Here is a 16,929-nt window from a genome sequence, read left to right as displayed (position 1 = left end):
TCTGAGCCATAGTCCACTCCCAGTCTTGTTTTTGCTGACTGTACAGAGCTTCTCCATCTTTGGCTGCAAAGAATTTGGCTGCAAAGAATATAATCAATCTGATTTCGGTGTTGACCATCTGGTGATGTCCATGTGTAGAGTCTTCTCTTGTGTTGTTGGAAGAGGGTGTTTGCTATGATCAGTGCGTTCTCTTGGCAAAACTCTATTAGCCTTTGCCCTGCTTCACTCTGTACTCCAAGGCCGAATTTGCCTATTACTCCAGGTGTTTCTTGACTTCCTACTTTTGCATTCCAGTCCCCTATAATGAAAAGGACATCTTTTTTGGGTCTTAGTTCTAAAAGGTCTTGTAGGTCTTCAGAAAACCGTTCAACTCTGCTTCTTCAGAGTTACTGGTTGGGGCATAGACTTGGATTACCGTGATACTGAATGGTTTTCCTTGGAAACGAACAGAGATCATTCTGTTGTTTTTGAGATTGCATCCAAGTACTGCATTTCGGACTCTTTCATTGACTGTGATGGCTACTCCATTTCTTCTAAGGGATTCCTGCCGGCAGTAGTAGATATAATGGTCATTGGAGTTAAGTTCACCCATTCCAGTCCATCTTAGTTTGCCGATTCCTAGAATGTCGATGTTCACTCTTGCCATCTCCTGTTTGACCACTTTCAATTTGCCTTGATTTGTGGACCTAACATTCCAGGTTCCTATGCTCTTTATAGCATCAGAACTTGCTTCTATCACCAGTCCCATCCACAACTGGGTGTTGTGGATCGGCGGCTGTGACGGTGCAGGAGCGGCTGACAGAAGCTACTTCACGTCCAAGGTCGGGGTGGCAGCTGAGAGGAGTTACCCCACCCCAAGGTAAGGAGCAGTGGCTGGGCTTTGCTGGAGCAGCCGTGAAGAGATACCCCACATCCAAGGTAAGAGAAACCCAAGTAAGACGGCAGGCGCTGAGAGAGGAATCAGAGGGCAGACAGACTGAAACCACAATCACAGACAACTAGCCAATCTGATCACACAGACCACAGCCCTGTCTAACTCAATGTAACTAAGCCATGCCTTGTGGGGCCACCCAGGACGGGCGGGTCATGGAGGAGAGTTCTGACAGAATGTGGTCCACTGGAGAAGGGACTGGCAAACCACTTCAGTATGCTTGCCTTGAGAACCCCATGAACAGTATGAAAAGGCAAAAAAAGATAGAAAATGTAGGTATATAATTCTATAATGCCTCTAGGAAAAGATACTGTGTATAAGTTCATTTTGTGTAATTACAGCAAATAAAATTGAAATTTTTATGTTTGGGAGATTGTGAAACTGATCATTAGTATTGAGTTCATGTCAGATAAATTCAATATACAACGGTTTGTAATACTGTTTGCAAAAGGTAGTGAGTGAGTTAGTGAGTGAAAGTTGCTTAGTCGTGTCCGACTCTTTTCAACCCAATGGACTGTACAGTCCATGGAATTCTCCAGGCCAGAATACTGGAGTGGGTAGCCGTTTCCTTCTCTAGGGAATCTTCCCAACCCAGGGATCGAACCCAGGTCTCCAGTATCGAAGGTGGATTCTCTAAGTCTTGGCAATTATGCCGTATCTTAAACTAAGATTATAAGCTTATGAGTAAGAGGGGTAAGTTGAAATAACCTGAAACAATTCCATACTTACTAATTCTATTCCTCCCCCATCTCTGCCCCTGAAGTTAGAATGGAAGATTTATAGATTTGGATTTCCAGGGCCAATGGAAATTTTCTTATAGTTTACAGGGGAAATCTAATGCATGCTTATTTAAATCAATACATCATTCATGACTGACAATCTATTTGGAGGTATTACTGTGTCTCCTCTCACTATCTTATTGTCTTCTAGACTTTTGTATTCCATGTTTGGATTCTTTCACCTGATTCCTCCATTCTTACTTTATGATATACTACAGGTATGGAGAGAAGGTATATAGGGGAGGAGGAAGTTTATCCCTTATCCGTAATGACCCTTCTACTCAGATTATCTTAAATTAAAATTTCCAAATTGTTATTTGTTTTGTTCCGTTGTTAAGTAACAAAGAGGAGCTCCACTCCAATCTGTTCTCATTTTAAATGGAATATTGCTATAATTATTACTAAAGTCTTTTGCAGCACTAATACTGTGTGCTTCTGAATCTAAAGTCAACACAACTGAAATAAATCTATTATAGTATCAGTAAAGATATTCACATTTATTGGAGAATGTTACTATCTTAGAAATATGGTTATTTCTCCACTACAAAGTATGTGATTAGACAGTTAATTAAATGGAAGCAATGCAGATTCATGCACATTTGGCAGTTGAGGGCCTAAAGTAAAATTCATGTGAGATACATATTTTTCACAAATAATCCTAAAATTCACATGGAAGCACAACTGACCTTGAATTGCCAAAGCAATCTTGGGAGAAAAGAACAAAGCTGCAGTTATCAGGCTCACAGACTTCAGACTATGCTACAAAGCTTCAGTAACAAAATGAGCCAGGAGGTAAATGGGCTTCCCCAATGTAAAGTGATTGGAGATTCATTCCCTGAAGAATGCTTCATAAAAGTTATTCACACGGGGGGTGTGATGCAACAACTCTGTCTCTGAGTCCATCCGTGTATCTATCCACACATACTGTACCCTTTTTTCCTCCTAATAAATAAACACTTTACTTGCTTCATTAAAAAAAAAACAAACAGGCTATAAATTAAAATATCTACATTAAACTAGAAATGAGTAGCTTTATACAATTCCAACCATATGCATCAATAGCAGAATTCTTTTGCTGATTTTGGGAAAGGTTTTAAGTCTTGGATTATACTTTTCTTTTAAGAGAATCATCGTAACGTGTGTGTGTGTGTATCACTTAAGTCTTACAATTTTTACTGAATTTTCATTGGGTATGTCAGGAATTCAAACATCCTATTAGTATTTACAAAAAATTATGTTAAGAGTAACTTTTTAATTAAAACTTTCAGTCGAGAGCTTACTACTAAATCAAAGAATTTCATGGATATGAATTAAAGCTTTATTTTACCTCCTAAGGTTTTAAAACCTCTGAAAAGAATAATTTTGAAATTAAGATGTTCCCACAGAATTGGTCACTTACCGCTTGTCCATAATTCCTGTATGACACAGACTTAAAAGTAGACAACTCAACTATTGTTAGAATCATTGAAATAATTGCGAGAATTATGCATAAGATGTTCACAAGCATAGCACAGGTAAGCTAAAAAGAAGACACAGAGTAAATTTATTATACTCAGAATAAATGATATTGTTAAATAGTTTGTATTACTGAAAAAAGCAATCTAGTTAAAACTTTAATCTAGCTTCTAAATCTTTAGAATCTGTGTTGGTACGCTTGCCATTAGCGTGAAACCCTTCTCTGGTTTATATGAAACCTGATTAATTTGGAGTAAATATCAAAACATCTTCATACCAATAAGCATAAATCTTCCATTTGGGCTCAAAAATATTATATTTTACAATCTTCTGAGTCATTTGGAAGAAAGCCTTATAATATATTATTTGAACAAAAGGAGTTCCACATCAAAAAGAGAAAAAAGATGGAAAATGACTGCTTGTAGAAACAGGCCGAATAGGATTCAATTAATTTTAATCCAGGGTTTTAATTCTTTAGGGAAATCCATCAACATCTTTGGATATTAGTTTTTTATCTCTACAATCACAAGAGTAGACTAATTCATCTCTAAGGTATCTTTTAGCTCTGAGATTCTAAGATTATTTTCCTTCCCAATATCTTTCTACCTATAATATAGATGGATCTTTATTTTGAACAGATTTTCTATTTTGTTACAAGGTACAGTTGTGTTTCCAAATTAGAGTTAGGAAAATGAAGTTTTACAACAGAATTATGTCTATTTATAAACTCATTGAGTTCTATTAAATTTTTTGCTAACAGTAAAATTCATATAAGGTTAAAAAAAGGTATAACACCAAACCAAAAAAACAAAAGACCTCTATACTTAAACTTAGAAACCTTTACATAATATGACTCTAATATAGCATATCTGTCTACATTAAATTATCTGCTCCTAGATTTTCATTTAACTCCTTCATTTATTTTACAGATAGGGTAGATTCCTTTATTGTTTAGATGCCACTATGTTTTCATTAAAACCTACCTAGCTTTGATTTCTAGGGTACACTAAACATTTTAACTTACCTGGCGTTGAGACGGATACCACGTTGCTCTTATTATGGAGATTCCTGAAATGATAAACTGAATATAAAAACATATATTTATAAATACTCATTGATAATGCTCATCAACTTAAAATATATTTTAAACAATTCCCTCTTCTAAGTCAATTATTTTTAGACTAGTCAGAGTAGAATAATATAAAGAAGTTTCAGTAGAAGGGGTTAGGACAAGTTTACATCTATAGTAATGAAGATAACAGTAGGATCACTAACAATAGAAACATATAGGGGACAGTGTGCATAATTCAGACAGTGGATGTAGAATATGCCAAAGATGACTTATGCAGTCCTGAATCAGGGACCAAATTTGCTTGTATCTGCACATGCTTTCTAAACTCATTCAATTCTTACTTCTAATGCTATACTTCTGACTGAAATGCTATTACTGATTATGATTACTGTGTATATATCCAGATGTGAAAAAGTAGTCCGTGAATCTATATTCCAACTAGTATTCGTACAAAATATATCTCTTAACCGAGACTGTAGCCATTTTTAAGGTAACAGATGTTATTCCTATTTTTGCCTTTCTTTTATAAAAAGAAGTTCCATTATTTCATACCAGGCTACTTTGTCTATTTCCCAGAAGTGTAAAGCTATGCCATATTGTTTGAAAGTGGGCTACACAATCCCTTTGAAATATTCCTTTTGTCTTATCTGTTTTAATGGCTTTGACAAAGATCTAAGTTAAAGACTAATTTGTAGGAAAAAAGTATTCATACTACACCCCATATACAGGAAGGCCACGCTTGAGGTTAACTAACTACTGGAGGATCTCTTAAGTGCACATACTCAGCACTTCATTCTGTAGCAAAAGTGAGATTTCCAAGAAGACAAAGTGCAGGTAACAACTAGTTCAGAATACAAAGTGAAAGCACCTTGAGAATTTTAAACTAGTGCTAACTGGATTACCAAACTATGTGCTTTACAAAAGGCCTTTCAAAGTTTATGACCTAAATGAGAAATTTAGAATTAAACTATACCTAATTGAAATTTTAGATAACTTAATGTAAGGGATAACTATGATATTTTTATAATATGATTAGAAACACTGAAGGACAGCAATCATTTATCTGGATTTTACCCGCAAATGCACTGTTTTTCTCCTATTGTTTTCCAAGGCAATGCTTGGACATCTGTAAGCCGACATACAAGAGCAGAGGCTCCTAAAGGCGTCTTGCTCCTTTACAGCCCTAGCAAATGGTGGCGTCTGATCTACTGCCCGCTACCACTGGTTCTAAGCACGCTAAGTGGTTCCCTTGTTCCTTGTTCCTTCCAACCATGCTCTCTCCTCCAGCTTTGAATCAGATGTCATCAGATGCTATCACCCACTGTCCCTTCTGGTTGAAGTCATCTACTGATCCCCTACCTTGGTCACTCTTTGGGCGTGCTTAGTCACTCAGTCGTGTCCAGCTCTTTGCGACCCCATGGACTGCAGTCCACTAGGCTCCTTTGTCCATAGGGATTCTCCAGGAGAATCCAAGAATACTGGAGTGAGTTGCCATGCCCTCCTCCAGGGGATCTTCCCAACCCAGTGATCCAACCCACATCTCTTACATTGGCAGGTGGATTCTTTACCACTAGCGCCACCTGGGAATAGTAACACCTTTCAAATCTCCATGTTAATTATCCCACTTTGTCCACCAACTCATGACCTGCAGTTTTACAGTTCTAATAATCCACTGACCCCATGTGGATCTATAATCTGAGCCCCTTACTTCTTTGTTATATTCTCTCCTTTACCAGTTTAAATTCTATGACCAGCTATTAAAAACGCTCACTTTTTTACATTCTCAACTCCTCTGCACCTGTCTTGATCACAGTTGTATGGATAGGCCAAAATCTTGATTAAACACAGTTCTCCTTCTTATTACATGCCTGCACCCATGCGCTGAACATGACCTGAGACAGATGTGCATAACTATCTTGATGCATCTCACTATGTAATCATGTTCCAAAAGTCTTTAATGCTTCATCAAAGTCACACTACTTTTCCACAATCCATGCACACTCTCATTTTTCCTAGGTGACCATTTCTTCATCTTTTCTCTCACATCAAGCAACCAACCCATTCTCCATTCACACTCTCAGAGCATGATCCTACTTTCTAACTCACTGAAACAGTTGAGGCCATCAGAAGGAAAGTTCTACAAGCTCCCAATACCCAATGGCCTGAAAGTTGTCCATTTTCTCTGTTCCTCTACCTTCCTTCCTGTTGCCTGCATTGAAACTATTTGCATTAAAGGTGGATAATCCTTTGTTGGGGGCTGTCCTTTGCACTATAGGATGTTCAGCAGCATCCTTGATTTGCCCACTGGATGTATACCCCTTAGCTATGAAAACTAAAAATGTTACCACAAAATGTCCTCTGAGGGGAAATATCACCTCTAGCTGAGAACCACTACTAGAGGAGAAGTATCCATGCTCCTATTTGTGTATTAAAAGGCATTCATTTCTTGTGTCTAAGTCCATGATTCTAAAAATCTCCCCCATCACTTATCTCATGTATCCTCAACTTTCTTCTGGTTCAGTGCCTTCAACAAAAGACGTGGAACAACGTACTGAAACAAATAAGCTCACCCTCTCCTGACTCAAGGTTCCCTCAACAGCCGCATCACTCTACACCACATAATCACTCTACACCACATGCACCAAAACCCTTAGATACACTGTCTGTATTTACTGTCTCTAATTCCTCTCCTTTCATTATTCTTTACACCAGTTCCAGTTAGGCTTTTGCCCCACCTTCCACTGAAACTATTTGGCAAGCTTACCATTGGCCTTCGTATCGCTAAATCCAATGGTCAGTTCTCAGCCCTTCTCTGATTTGACAACATAACAGAGTTAATACATTTGGTCTTTCGCTATTCTTTGTTTACTTGACTTCCAGGATGTCACACTCTCCAGACTTTCCTCTTACTTTGTGGCTATAGGAAACCACAGAAGAGTGCAGGTGATGACAGATTTTAAAAATGTGTGAATACAGACTCATTGCGTGAGGACCCTAAGGCAAGGACCCAAGATGGAAAGTAACCAGAAATGGAGACTATGCTTACAATTCTGTAATTGTATGGATATGTGAACATATCCAAGGACAATGCAGCCTATGGTCGTCATTGTGTATTCAGTCCTATATCAATGTCTCTTATAACAGCACTGCTAAGTTAAAGGTGCTCCATAAATATTTGTTTAAAAAAAGGGATCTGACTTTGAATTATCAATATGGGATTTAGTTACTTAACTCTCCTGAAAACTTCAGAAACTCTTCCTACGTTCTACTAGTGGCATGAACATTATTTACTGAACGATTAAATAAAAAAATGTATTCTACTCACAAAAATTCCCCATAAAGAACATCCTGTTTTGTAAGTTATCGGTTCATATGTCCCAAAGACTCCTTTAATTTGTCCCATATACAAAATCAATAGGAGATACCACATGAAAATACAAAAGATGCCAGTCATAATCTGGACAGCCTACGGGAAGAGAAGGCTATTAGTACTGAAACCATGTAATTTATAACAATTCCAATAAGTGTTAACTATAAAAAAATTCAAAGTTTTTACAAAAGATGGTAGTAAAATAGAAATGCACATAACCATGAAATTCCTGGATTGGTTAGTCTAAAAAGAGGGCCCTAACCAGAAAGTGCTGAGGTTTACCCAAGAGGAATGAGCCATACTTGGAGCATCAGACTGTTCAGTAGGCATTCTGGTGAATTCTCCCATAAGAAAGTTGGCAGTCTGACTCTACTGCTCGCTATCCTCTCTATCAAGTAATGACGTGTCAGGAGAATACTGAGGGGACTTCTTTTCATTCAAGGCACACTTGATATGGACCTTTTTCACAAGATGCTGAGATGAGGTAGTCAGTACAGACATACAAAGATACCCAAAGTAGACTAACTTGCCCGAGGTCTTTCTGTTGGATAGGGGACAGGTTAGGGTCGGGGAGAATTATTACTCAACTTCAGTTTGTAAAAAGGCAATTATAATCCCAGGAAATATGTACCAGTAAATTTCTGAATTTATATGTAAACTTAATATTTCAAATACTAAGTCACATTTTTAATCACTCTTTAAAAATGTCAGAGGATACATTATTTTCACTTTCATTTTCATATAAACTTTAATAGGAAGCTATTTAATGTTTTAAGTTTGGTAGTTTCAGTTCTTTGCAAAGCACGTGATCTATGAAACACATATGCAACTGATTAATATTAAAGAAAGCTAATATTCCTAATATTAATAGGAAGCTATTTAATGTTTTAAGTTGAGTAGTTTCAGCTCTTTTGTTTCTTTGTAAAGCAAGTGATCTATGAAGTACTTAAATGCAACTGATTAATATTAAAGCTGTGTTTTAGAGAAAAATTTTTGCATAGAAAACCCACTTTTGGGGGATAACAATCTTATGCATTTAGATTCAGACTTCAAGGTTTCCTCTGCATCAGATTTGGAAGAACAACATCATTTTCAAAGATTCTTTGGATTTGACTGGGAGAAAATCCTCTGCTAGATCTCAAAATCCTTGAGATTTTGGTCTTCTGCATTACAGGCAGATTCTTTACCATTACTAAATAGAAATAGTGCATGATCTTGAATTTAGTTAAAGTAAGTCTTACTTACCGCTATAACAAGAGAATCTGCTTCAGAGACTTTTGAACAACACGTACATACAGCCATACTACCAGCATCTCCTCTAGGTGATGATGTCTCTAATCTCTGGTGATTTCTCTATTAGCAAACTTCTACAAAACAGTACAAAACACAAATACAAGCTCTGCTCAAAAGAAAACACTTAAGGTCACTTCTTTTCTTACTGTTTTGCAATTACTTTCCCACACTCTGAAGCAATCACTTTCGTCTCTCCTTGCTTTTTTAGAAGGAATTTGCATTCACCTGTTTTGAGTTAGGTCTCCAGAACTGAAAAGCTTCCCTTTGACTAAAAAATGTTGATATATACAATATTACACATATTTTCTCTGAGTAGTGAACAGCTTCTCTGGATTATGAAGTATAAAGAAAACCTAGGGAATAGGACTGGAGAACGCAATGGCCGCCCACTCCAGTACTCTTGCCTGGACAAACCCATGGACGGAGGAGCCTGGTAGGCTGCAGTCCATGGGGTCGCTGAGTGTCTGACATGACTGAGCGACTTCACTTTCACTTATTACTTTCATGCACTGGAGAAGGAAATGGCACCCCATTCCAGTGTTCTTGCCTGGAGAATCCCAGGGACGGGGGAGCCTGGTGGGCTGCGGTCTATGGGGTCACACAGAGTCGGACACGACTGAAGCAACTTAGCAGCAGCAGCAGCAGGAAATAGGACTAGTACTAGAGGATCTTAGTAAAGCTTTTAATAGCTCATTTGCAATTCATAATCAATTCAATGTAACTCATAATGCCATGTTTGCATTTTTAAAACCAAATTCTTGGACTTAATTCATCATGGGCTTGTGACTTTTTTTTCCTTGACATATATTTGCTACCTAGTTCTTATTTCTATAAGATGGATTTTTCTTCCATCAGACAACTTATTAAAGTTGTTTCCACAATCCTAAACGCTCTTACTGTTATTCCTGCAGCTTCCCCTTGTGCTTAAATCACTTTCTTACTTATATGAACATTAAAAACCTGGCTAAATGCATCTCCTTCTGAGATTTCACCCACTTGAGGATCTGGAATAACACTGCTTAATATCTTCTAACATGGCATACTTAGGTCAAAAAACATGAGTTATGTCACTTAGCCACTCAGGTGATCACCTAACAGATGATCTCAAAACTTTCCTTGGACCTTCCAGAAATGAGAGAAGAGTTTGACTAAATGATCTGTCATTCCCTGCACCCTTAAAATCTCATGAATTGATTATTTTAATGAAACCCTGGTTTCTAAATTTGATTTCCTGAATGTCTCTTAATTCTATAAAGTACAGAAACAGAAAAAGCCAGGTAAGAATACAAGAACTGTGAGAGCAAATAGAGAAAATAGTATTTTAATAGCTGAATTATAGCTACTAAGCTTTATATATTAAAATGTCACTTTTGAGAAATGTTAAAGAGTAAAAGCCTATAGGCAATGAAGATCAATCACTCTATCATGCTTAAATTAAAGACAAAGAACTATAGAATTCATATATAGAGTAATGAAGAAAAGTCATATCTAGACTGCTATTATTTGCCACATTTTAGATAAAAGAAAGATAATAAAAATAGTAAGCCTTTTTGTATGTATAGAAAAAAGTCTTTTCACAGTTTATAGTGGAAGCACCATGAAGTGCTTCTACTTGGGAAGTAGAACATTTAGCATCATTATAACTGCCATCGGGCCCCTACCAAAACCACTCCAAATGAAGTATTCACTAAAATACCAAGAAAAAAATTATGTGTGTTAAAAATCCTCAGCTTAACTGACTGAAGGAAGAGAGTAAGAAATGCTGCAGTGTACTCCTGTAATACATGATGGTTAGAAATTAAAGAAAAAATTCTACATGTGGTTAAAAACTAAAAGTAGAATATAAAAAGAAAATTAATGATTTATTTATTTTTATCTTCTGGTGATCCATCACTAAGCCAAAAAGCAGCTACAGGAAAGCCCCTAGCCATTATTCTCAACCCCATCCTCACCCCTTAAATTAGTGCCACACAGAAATTCTGGAACAATTACAGAGAGCTCATGTGGAGAAACCATTTCTCCATCTTCAGTGCCTCAACAGGGCTGCAACTCCTAAAGGTCTTCAGAATAAAGTTCAAATTCTTTGGCAGGGCTCATAAAGGCCTTCATGAATTGCTCTCTGCTCAGCTTCTCAGCCTCATCGTGGCCACTCCCTAAGTTTGAGCCCTAACAGTGCTGGCGCAATATTCTCTGGGAAGCCTCTGCTTCAGGAGTCTGTTAAGATATCCCTCTCCTTGATTCCCTAACATTCTGGGCATACTTCCTATCACCATGGAGTCTCAACTTCTGATTTTCAGGACTGGTTCCCAAGGTCAGTGTGAGCTCCCAGAAGTCCAGGAATTAATTTCTATCTGTCCAGGGCCAGTCCTGCACTGTGATCAAGAGACTCAGACTTTATTAAATAAGCTACAATGAGATATTAAACACCTCCTTCCAGTCAGAATGACCATCAGCAAAAAATCTACAAATAACAAATGTTGGAGAGGGTGTGGAGAAACCCAGTTCCAGAGGGAGCCCTGTTACACTGTTGGTGGGAATGTAAACTGGTACAGCCACTATGGAGAACAGTCTGAACTTCCCTTAAAAAACTAAGAACAAGATATCATATGATCCAGCAATCCCATTCCTTGGCATCTATCTGGAGAAAAAACTGATTCATAAGGATGTTCATAGCAGCACTATATACAGTAGCCAAGACATGGAAGCAATCTAAGTGTTCATCAACAAAGAAATGGATAAAGAAGTTATACACACGTATATATACATACATATGTATATATATATATGCAAGGGAATATTCAGTTCAGTTCAGTCGCTCAGTCGTGTCCGACTCTTTGCGACGCCATGAATTGCAGCACGCCAGGACTCAGCCATAAAAAATAATAATAAAACCCATCTTCAGCAACATGGAAGCCCTAGAGATCTAAGATCGGTCTAAGTTAAGCAACTCAGATATTGAAAGACATATATATCACTTCTCAGGGGAATCTTAAAAAAATAGTACAAATCAACTTATTTACAAAACAAGCTCACAGACATGGGGGAAGGGGGAAACTCATGGTTACCAAAGGGGGAAAGGAGCAAGAAGGTTAAGTGAGGAGTGCAGGATTACAGACAGATGACACTATACCCGAAACAGATAAAGATTCACTTTTCAGCAAAGGGATGAAGTGCAGTATCTTGTTCACGTGAAACTCAACACAATATTATAAACCAACTACAGTTAAAAGGAAAAAAAAGAGGCTGGTTCTGCGGGTGGCGGAGCGGGGGGGTGAGTCCCAGCCTCTGCAGACAGCAGGAAGGAGACAAGAACAGGGGGTGGGCATGGCGAGGCACTGAATTCTGTCTCCGTCCTTCCTTGGGGCTTTTAACACTTAACAAAGCTCAAAGGCAAAGCGACATCATGACCCCTCATTTTACTTGCTCACGGTCCTTTCGCCCTCCCTGGCCCTGGCCCTGGCTAAGGCGGGGGTCTCGGCGCCGGCAGGTCACCCTGCTCCGGAGCGGTTGTCCAGACTGGGTCCTCCCGCCAGGGCCCTGGCCCGGCTCCGGGGGCGGGTCTCTGCTAGCTACGCCCTCAGGGCCAGGTCCCCAGACCCCGCCAAGCCGGCATCCTGGAAAGATCAAGGGGCCCGGGATCCAGCCGGCCCTCAGGCTCCTCAGGCAGCGCAGGGCTCCAACGGCAGCCTGGTTGATCACGCGCTCCTGGGCCCTCCTGCGCCTGCGCGACAGCGGCGCGCGGGAGAGAGGGACGGCGCATGCCCAGACTCCGCGCCCGGCCGGCCATGTGCGTCCTGGGAACGGCTTCTCGGCATCTCTAGCGAGGGCTGCTCCTCCGGTGAGGGCTGCTCCTCCGGTGAGGGCTGCTCCTCCGGTGAGGGCTGCTCCTCCGGTGAGGGCTGCTCCTCCGGTGAGGGCTGCTCCACACCTCCGTTTGTTATCTTCTCCCTCCTGGGGTGTTTTTCATATGGACATCCGCTGCAAAGCAGCTAGAATCTCTGAGGAAAAGCCCGTCTTTCACCTGCTCTCTTCTCAAAGAATAATTTTGGCCGCAAACATATTGAAAAAGGTGAGTAGCTGAGTCCTTGACTCATGAGAAATGTAAGTAGCTAAAGAAGGAAATTAAATTGAGAGAATATTTAGCGAGACACTGGAATGACTTTTGGATTGACCGGCTGAGGTGAGTTTAGCTTTCAGGTTATTCCTGGCATCAGCTCTCTATTACGTGTGGGCAGTAGTTAAAACAGTGTTTATGAACAGACACATAAAGAAGTTGGAGAAGGAAATGGCGACCCACTCCAGTATTTTTGTCTGGGGAATCCCATGGACAGAGGAGCCTGGCAGACTACAGTCCATGGGGTCGCAAGAGTTGGACATGACTGAGGGACTAACCACCACCACGTAAAGAAGTAGGGGGTACCAGCTCGAAAATATAGAAGTTCTGGAAAGGTGGATGAGGAAGTGGAAAGAAAAAGAGCAGTCATCTTGAATTAACGGACAGGTACAAATAACCTTGTTAAGCAACCATTAGGACTTACAGAGGCATTAAAATACGTGGAGAGCAGATGGCCTGCAACTCCTGAATGTTATGACTGTGATATAATCCAGGAAAGTTTATCTTGGCATTTTGGAAGTTAAAATTCAGGTTTGGGGTATAAATATTTAGTGAAAGATACAGCCAGTGAGCAAAACATTCAGAAAGAGAAACTGACTTTTCTTTTACACAGAAATTGCCCAAGTGCCACTAGTACTCTTTGCCAAACCTCAAAAAGTATGTCTTAAAGGTGCTATGATCTTTTATGATTATTGTAAAGCCTGAAAATGGATTATAAACTCAATAACTTTGCCTTTAGCCCCATGGCTAGCTTTCTTACATTGTGACTCTAAAGTCTCCTCATTCAAAAGAAAAACATATTGCAGGCTTTCCTAAAACTTTTACATTTTCTTTTGGTTGGTATGTCATTTAGGGTATTTTCAGTTCAGTTCAGTCGCCCAGTCATGTCTGACTCTTTGCGACCCCATGAACTGCAGCACACCAGGCCTCCCTATCGATCACCAACTCCCAGAGTCCACCCACACCCATGTCCATTGAGTCGGTGATGCCATCCAACAATCTCATGCTCTGTCGTCCCCTTCTCCTCCTGCCCTCAATCATTCCCAGCATCAGAGTCTTTTCAAATGAGTCAGCTCTTTGCATCAGGTGGCCAAAGTATTAGAGTTTCAGCTTCAACATCAGTCCTTCCAATGAACACCCAGGACTGATCTCCTTTAGGATGGACTGGTTGGATCTACTTGTAGTCCAAGGGACTCTCAAGAGTCTTCTCCAACACCACAGTTCAGAAGCATCAATTTTTTGGTGCTCAGCTTTCTTGATAGTTCAACTCTCACATCCATACATGACCACTGGAAAAACCATGGCCTTGACTAGATGGACCTTTGTTGGCAAAGTAATGTCTCTGCTTTTTAATATGCTGTATAGGTAGGTCATAACTTTCCTTCCAAGGAGTAAGCGCCTTTTAATTTCATGGCTGTAATCACCATCTGCAGTGATTTTGGAGCCCAGAAAAATAAATCAGCCACTGTTTCCACTGTTTCCCCATCTATTTGCCATGAAGTGATGGGACCGGATGCCATGATCTTCGTTTTCTGAATGTTGAGCTTTAAGCCAACTTTTTCACTCTCCTCTTTCACTTTCATCAAGAGGCTTTTTAGTTCCTCTTCACTTTCTGCCATAAGGGTGGTGTCATCTGCATATCTGAGGTTATTGATATTTCTCCCGGCAATTTTGATCCCAGCTTGTGCTTCTTCCAGCCCAGCGTTTCTCATGATGTACTCTGCATATAAGTTAAATAAGCAGGGTGACAATGTACAGCCTTGACGTACTCTTTTTCCTATTTGGAACCAGTCTGTTCGTCCATGTTCAGTTCTAACTGTTGCTTCCTGACTTGCATACAGATTTCTCAAGAGGCAGGTCAGGTGGTCTGGTATTCCAATCTCTTTCAGAATTTTCCACAGTTTGTTGTGATCCACACAGTCAAAGGCTTTGACATAGTCAATAAAGCAGAAATAGCTGTTTTTCTGGAACTCTTGCTTTTTCAATGATCCAGCAGATGTCAGCAGTTTGATCTCTGGTTCCTCTGCCTTTTCTAAAACCAGCTTGAACATCTGGAAGTTCACGGTTCACTGAAGCCTGGCTTGGAGAATTTCAAGCATCACTTTACTAGCGTGTGAGATGAGTGCAATTGTGCGGTAGTTTGAGCATTCTTTGGCACTACCTTTCTTTGGGATTGGAATGAAAACTGACATTTTCCAGTCCTGTGGCTACTGCTGAGTTTTCCAAATTTGCTGACATATTGAGTGCAGTATTTTCACAGCATCATCTTTTAGAATTTGAAATAGCTCAACTGGAATTCCATCATCTCCACTAGCTTTGTTCGTAGTGATGCTTTCTAAGGCCCACTTGACTTCACATTCCAGGATGTCTGGCTCTACATGTGTGATCACACCATCGTGATTATCTGACTGGTGATAGAAGCAAGTTTGATGCTGTAAAGAGCAATATTGCATAGGAACCTGGAATGTTAGGTCCATGAATCAAAGCAAATTGGAGGTGGTCAAACGGAGGATGACAAGAGTGAACATCGACATTCTAGGAATCAGTGAACTAAGATGGACTAGAATGGATGAATTTAACTCCGACGACCATTATGTCTACTACTGTGGGCAGGAATCCCTTAGAAGAAATGGAATAGCCATCATAGTTAACGAAAGAGTCCGAAATGCAGTACTTGGATGCAATCTCAAAAACGACAGAATGATCTCTATTCGTTTCCAAGGAAAACCATTCAATACCATGGTAGTCCAAGTCTATGCCTTGACCAGTAACTCAGAAGACGCTGAAGTTGAACAGTTCTATGAAGACCTACAAGACCTTCTAGAACTAACACCTAAAAAAGATGTCCTTTTCATTATAGGGGACTGGAATGCAAAAGTAGGAAGTCAAGAAACACCTGGAGTAACAGGCCTTGGAGTACAGAATGAAGCAGGGCAAAAGCTAATAGAGTTTTGCCAAGAGAACGCACTGATCATAGCAAACACCCTCTTCCAACAACACAAGAGAAGACTCTACACATGGACATCACCAGATGGTCAACACCGAAATCAGATTGATTATATTCTTTGCAGCCAAATTCTTTGCAGCCAAAGATGGAGAAGCTCTGTACAGTCAGCAAAAACAAGACTGGGAGTGGACTATGGCTCAGATCATGAACTCCTTATTGCCAAATTCAGACTGAAATTGAGGAAAGTGGAGAAAACCACTAGACCATTCAGGTATGACCTAAGTCAAATCCCCTATGACTATGCAGTGGAAGTGAGAAATAGATTTAAGGGACTAGATCTGATAGACAGAGTACCTGATGAACTATGGGTGGAGGTTCATGACACTGTACAGGAGACATGAATCAACACCATCCCCAAGAAAAAGAAATGCAGAAAAGCAAAATGGCTGTCTGAGGAGGCCTTACAAATAGCTGTGAAAAGAAGGGAAGTGAAAAGCAAAGAAGAAAAGGAAAGATATACCCATTTGAATGCAGAGTTCAAAGAATAGCAAGGAGAGATAAGAAAGTTTTCCTCAGTGATCAATGCAAAGAAATAAAGGAAAACAATAGAATGGGAAAGACTAAAGATCTCTTCAAGAAAATTAAAGATACCAAGGGAACATTTTATGCAAAGATGAGGGTATTTTATTTTTATGTAATGAGGCACTTTGTTTTCTAACATTTGTATTTTCTTTTGCACTTTACCTGTTGTGAGAAGAGAGGGTTCTGACAATACTAAGCATTCAGTTCAGTTCAGTTGCTCAGTCGTGTCCAGCTCTTTGCGACCCCATGAATTGCAACACACCAGGCCTCCCTGTCCATCATCAACTCCTGGAGTTCACTCAGACTCACGTCCATCAAGTCAGTGATGCCATCCAGTCATCTCATTCTCTGTTGTCCCCTTCTCCTCCTGCCCCCAATCCCTCCCA

The 16,929-nt window shown here is 39.8% G+C and overlaps 1 protein-coding gene and 1 long non-coding RNA gene across 3 annotated transcripts in view; one reads left to right on the top strand and one right to left on the bottom strand.

The window, feature by feature from the left end:
- The window catches only part of MS4A13 (membrane spanning 4-domains A13), a 29,735-nt gene extending 17,177 nt beyond the window's left edge, over positions 1 to 12,558 (bottom strand). The window contains exons 1-5 of the mRNA XM_055548104.1: positions 12,393 to 12,558; positions 8,853 to 8,974; positions 7,563 to 7,703; positions 4,190 to 4,246; positions 3,110 to 3,229 (exon numbers count right to left, since the gene is read on the bottom strand). Of these exons, the coding sequence (XP_055404079.1) occupies positions 3,110 to 3,229; positions 4,190 to 4,246; positions 7,563 to 7,703; positions 8,853 to 8,909 (375 nt within the window). The 5' untranslated portion in view covers positions 8,910 to 8,974; positions 12,393 to 12,558. The remainder of the gene's footprint in view (positions 1 to 3,109; positions 3,230 to 4,189; positions 4,247 to 7,562; positions 7,704 to 8,852; positions 8,975 to 12,392) is intronic.
- Positions 12,559 to 12,650: 92 nt separating this feature from the next.
- Positions 12,651 to 16,929, top strand: part of LOC129627736 (uncharacterized) — a 42,514-nt gene continuing 38,235 nt past the window's right edge. For both annotated transcript variants that reach the window (XR_008702673.1, XR_008702674.1), the window contains exon 1: positions 12,651 to 12,969. This is a non-coding gene — a long non-coding RNA (uncharacterized LOC129627736). The remainder of the gene's footprint in view (positions 12,970 to 16,929) is intronic.

The sequence above is a fragment of the Bubalus kerabau genome, chromosome 15, assembly GCF_029407905.1.
Source record: "Bubalus kerabau isolate K-KA32 ecotype Philippines breed swamp buffalo chromosome 15, PCC_UOA_SB_1v2, whole genome shotgun sequence".
In the NCBI taxonomy this organism is placed as follows: domain Eukaryota; kingdom Metazoa; phylum Chordata; class Mammalia; order Artiodactyla; family Bovidae; genus Bubalus; species Bubalus kerabau.
This window is presented reverse-complemented; position numbering and strand designations above follow the sequence as displayed.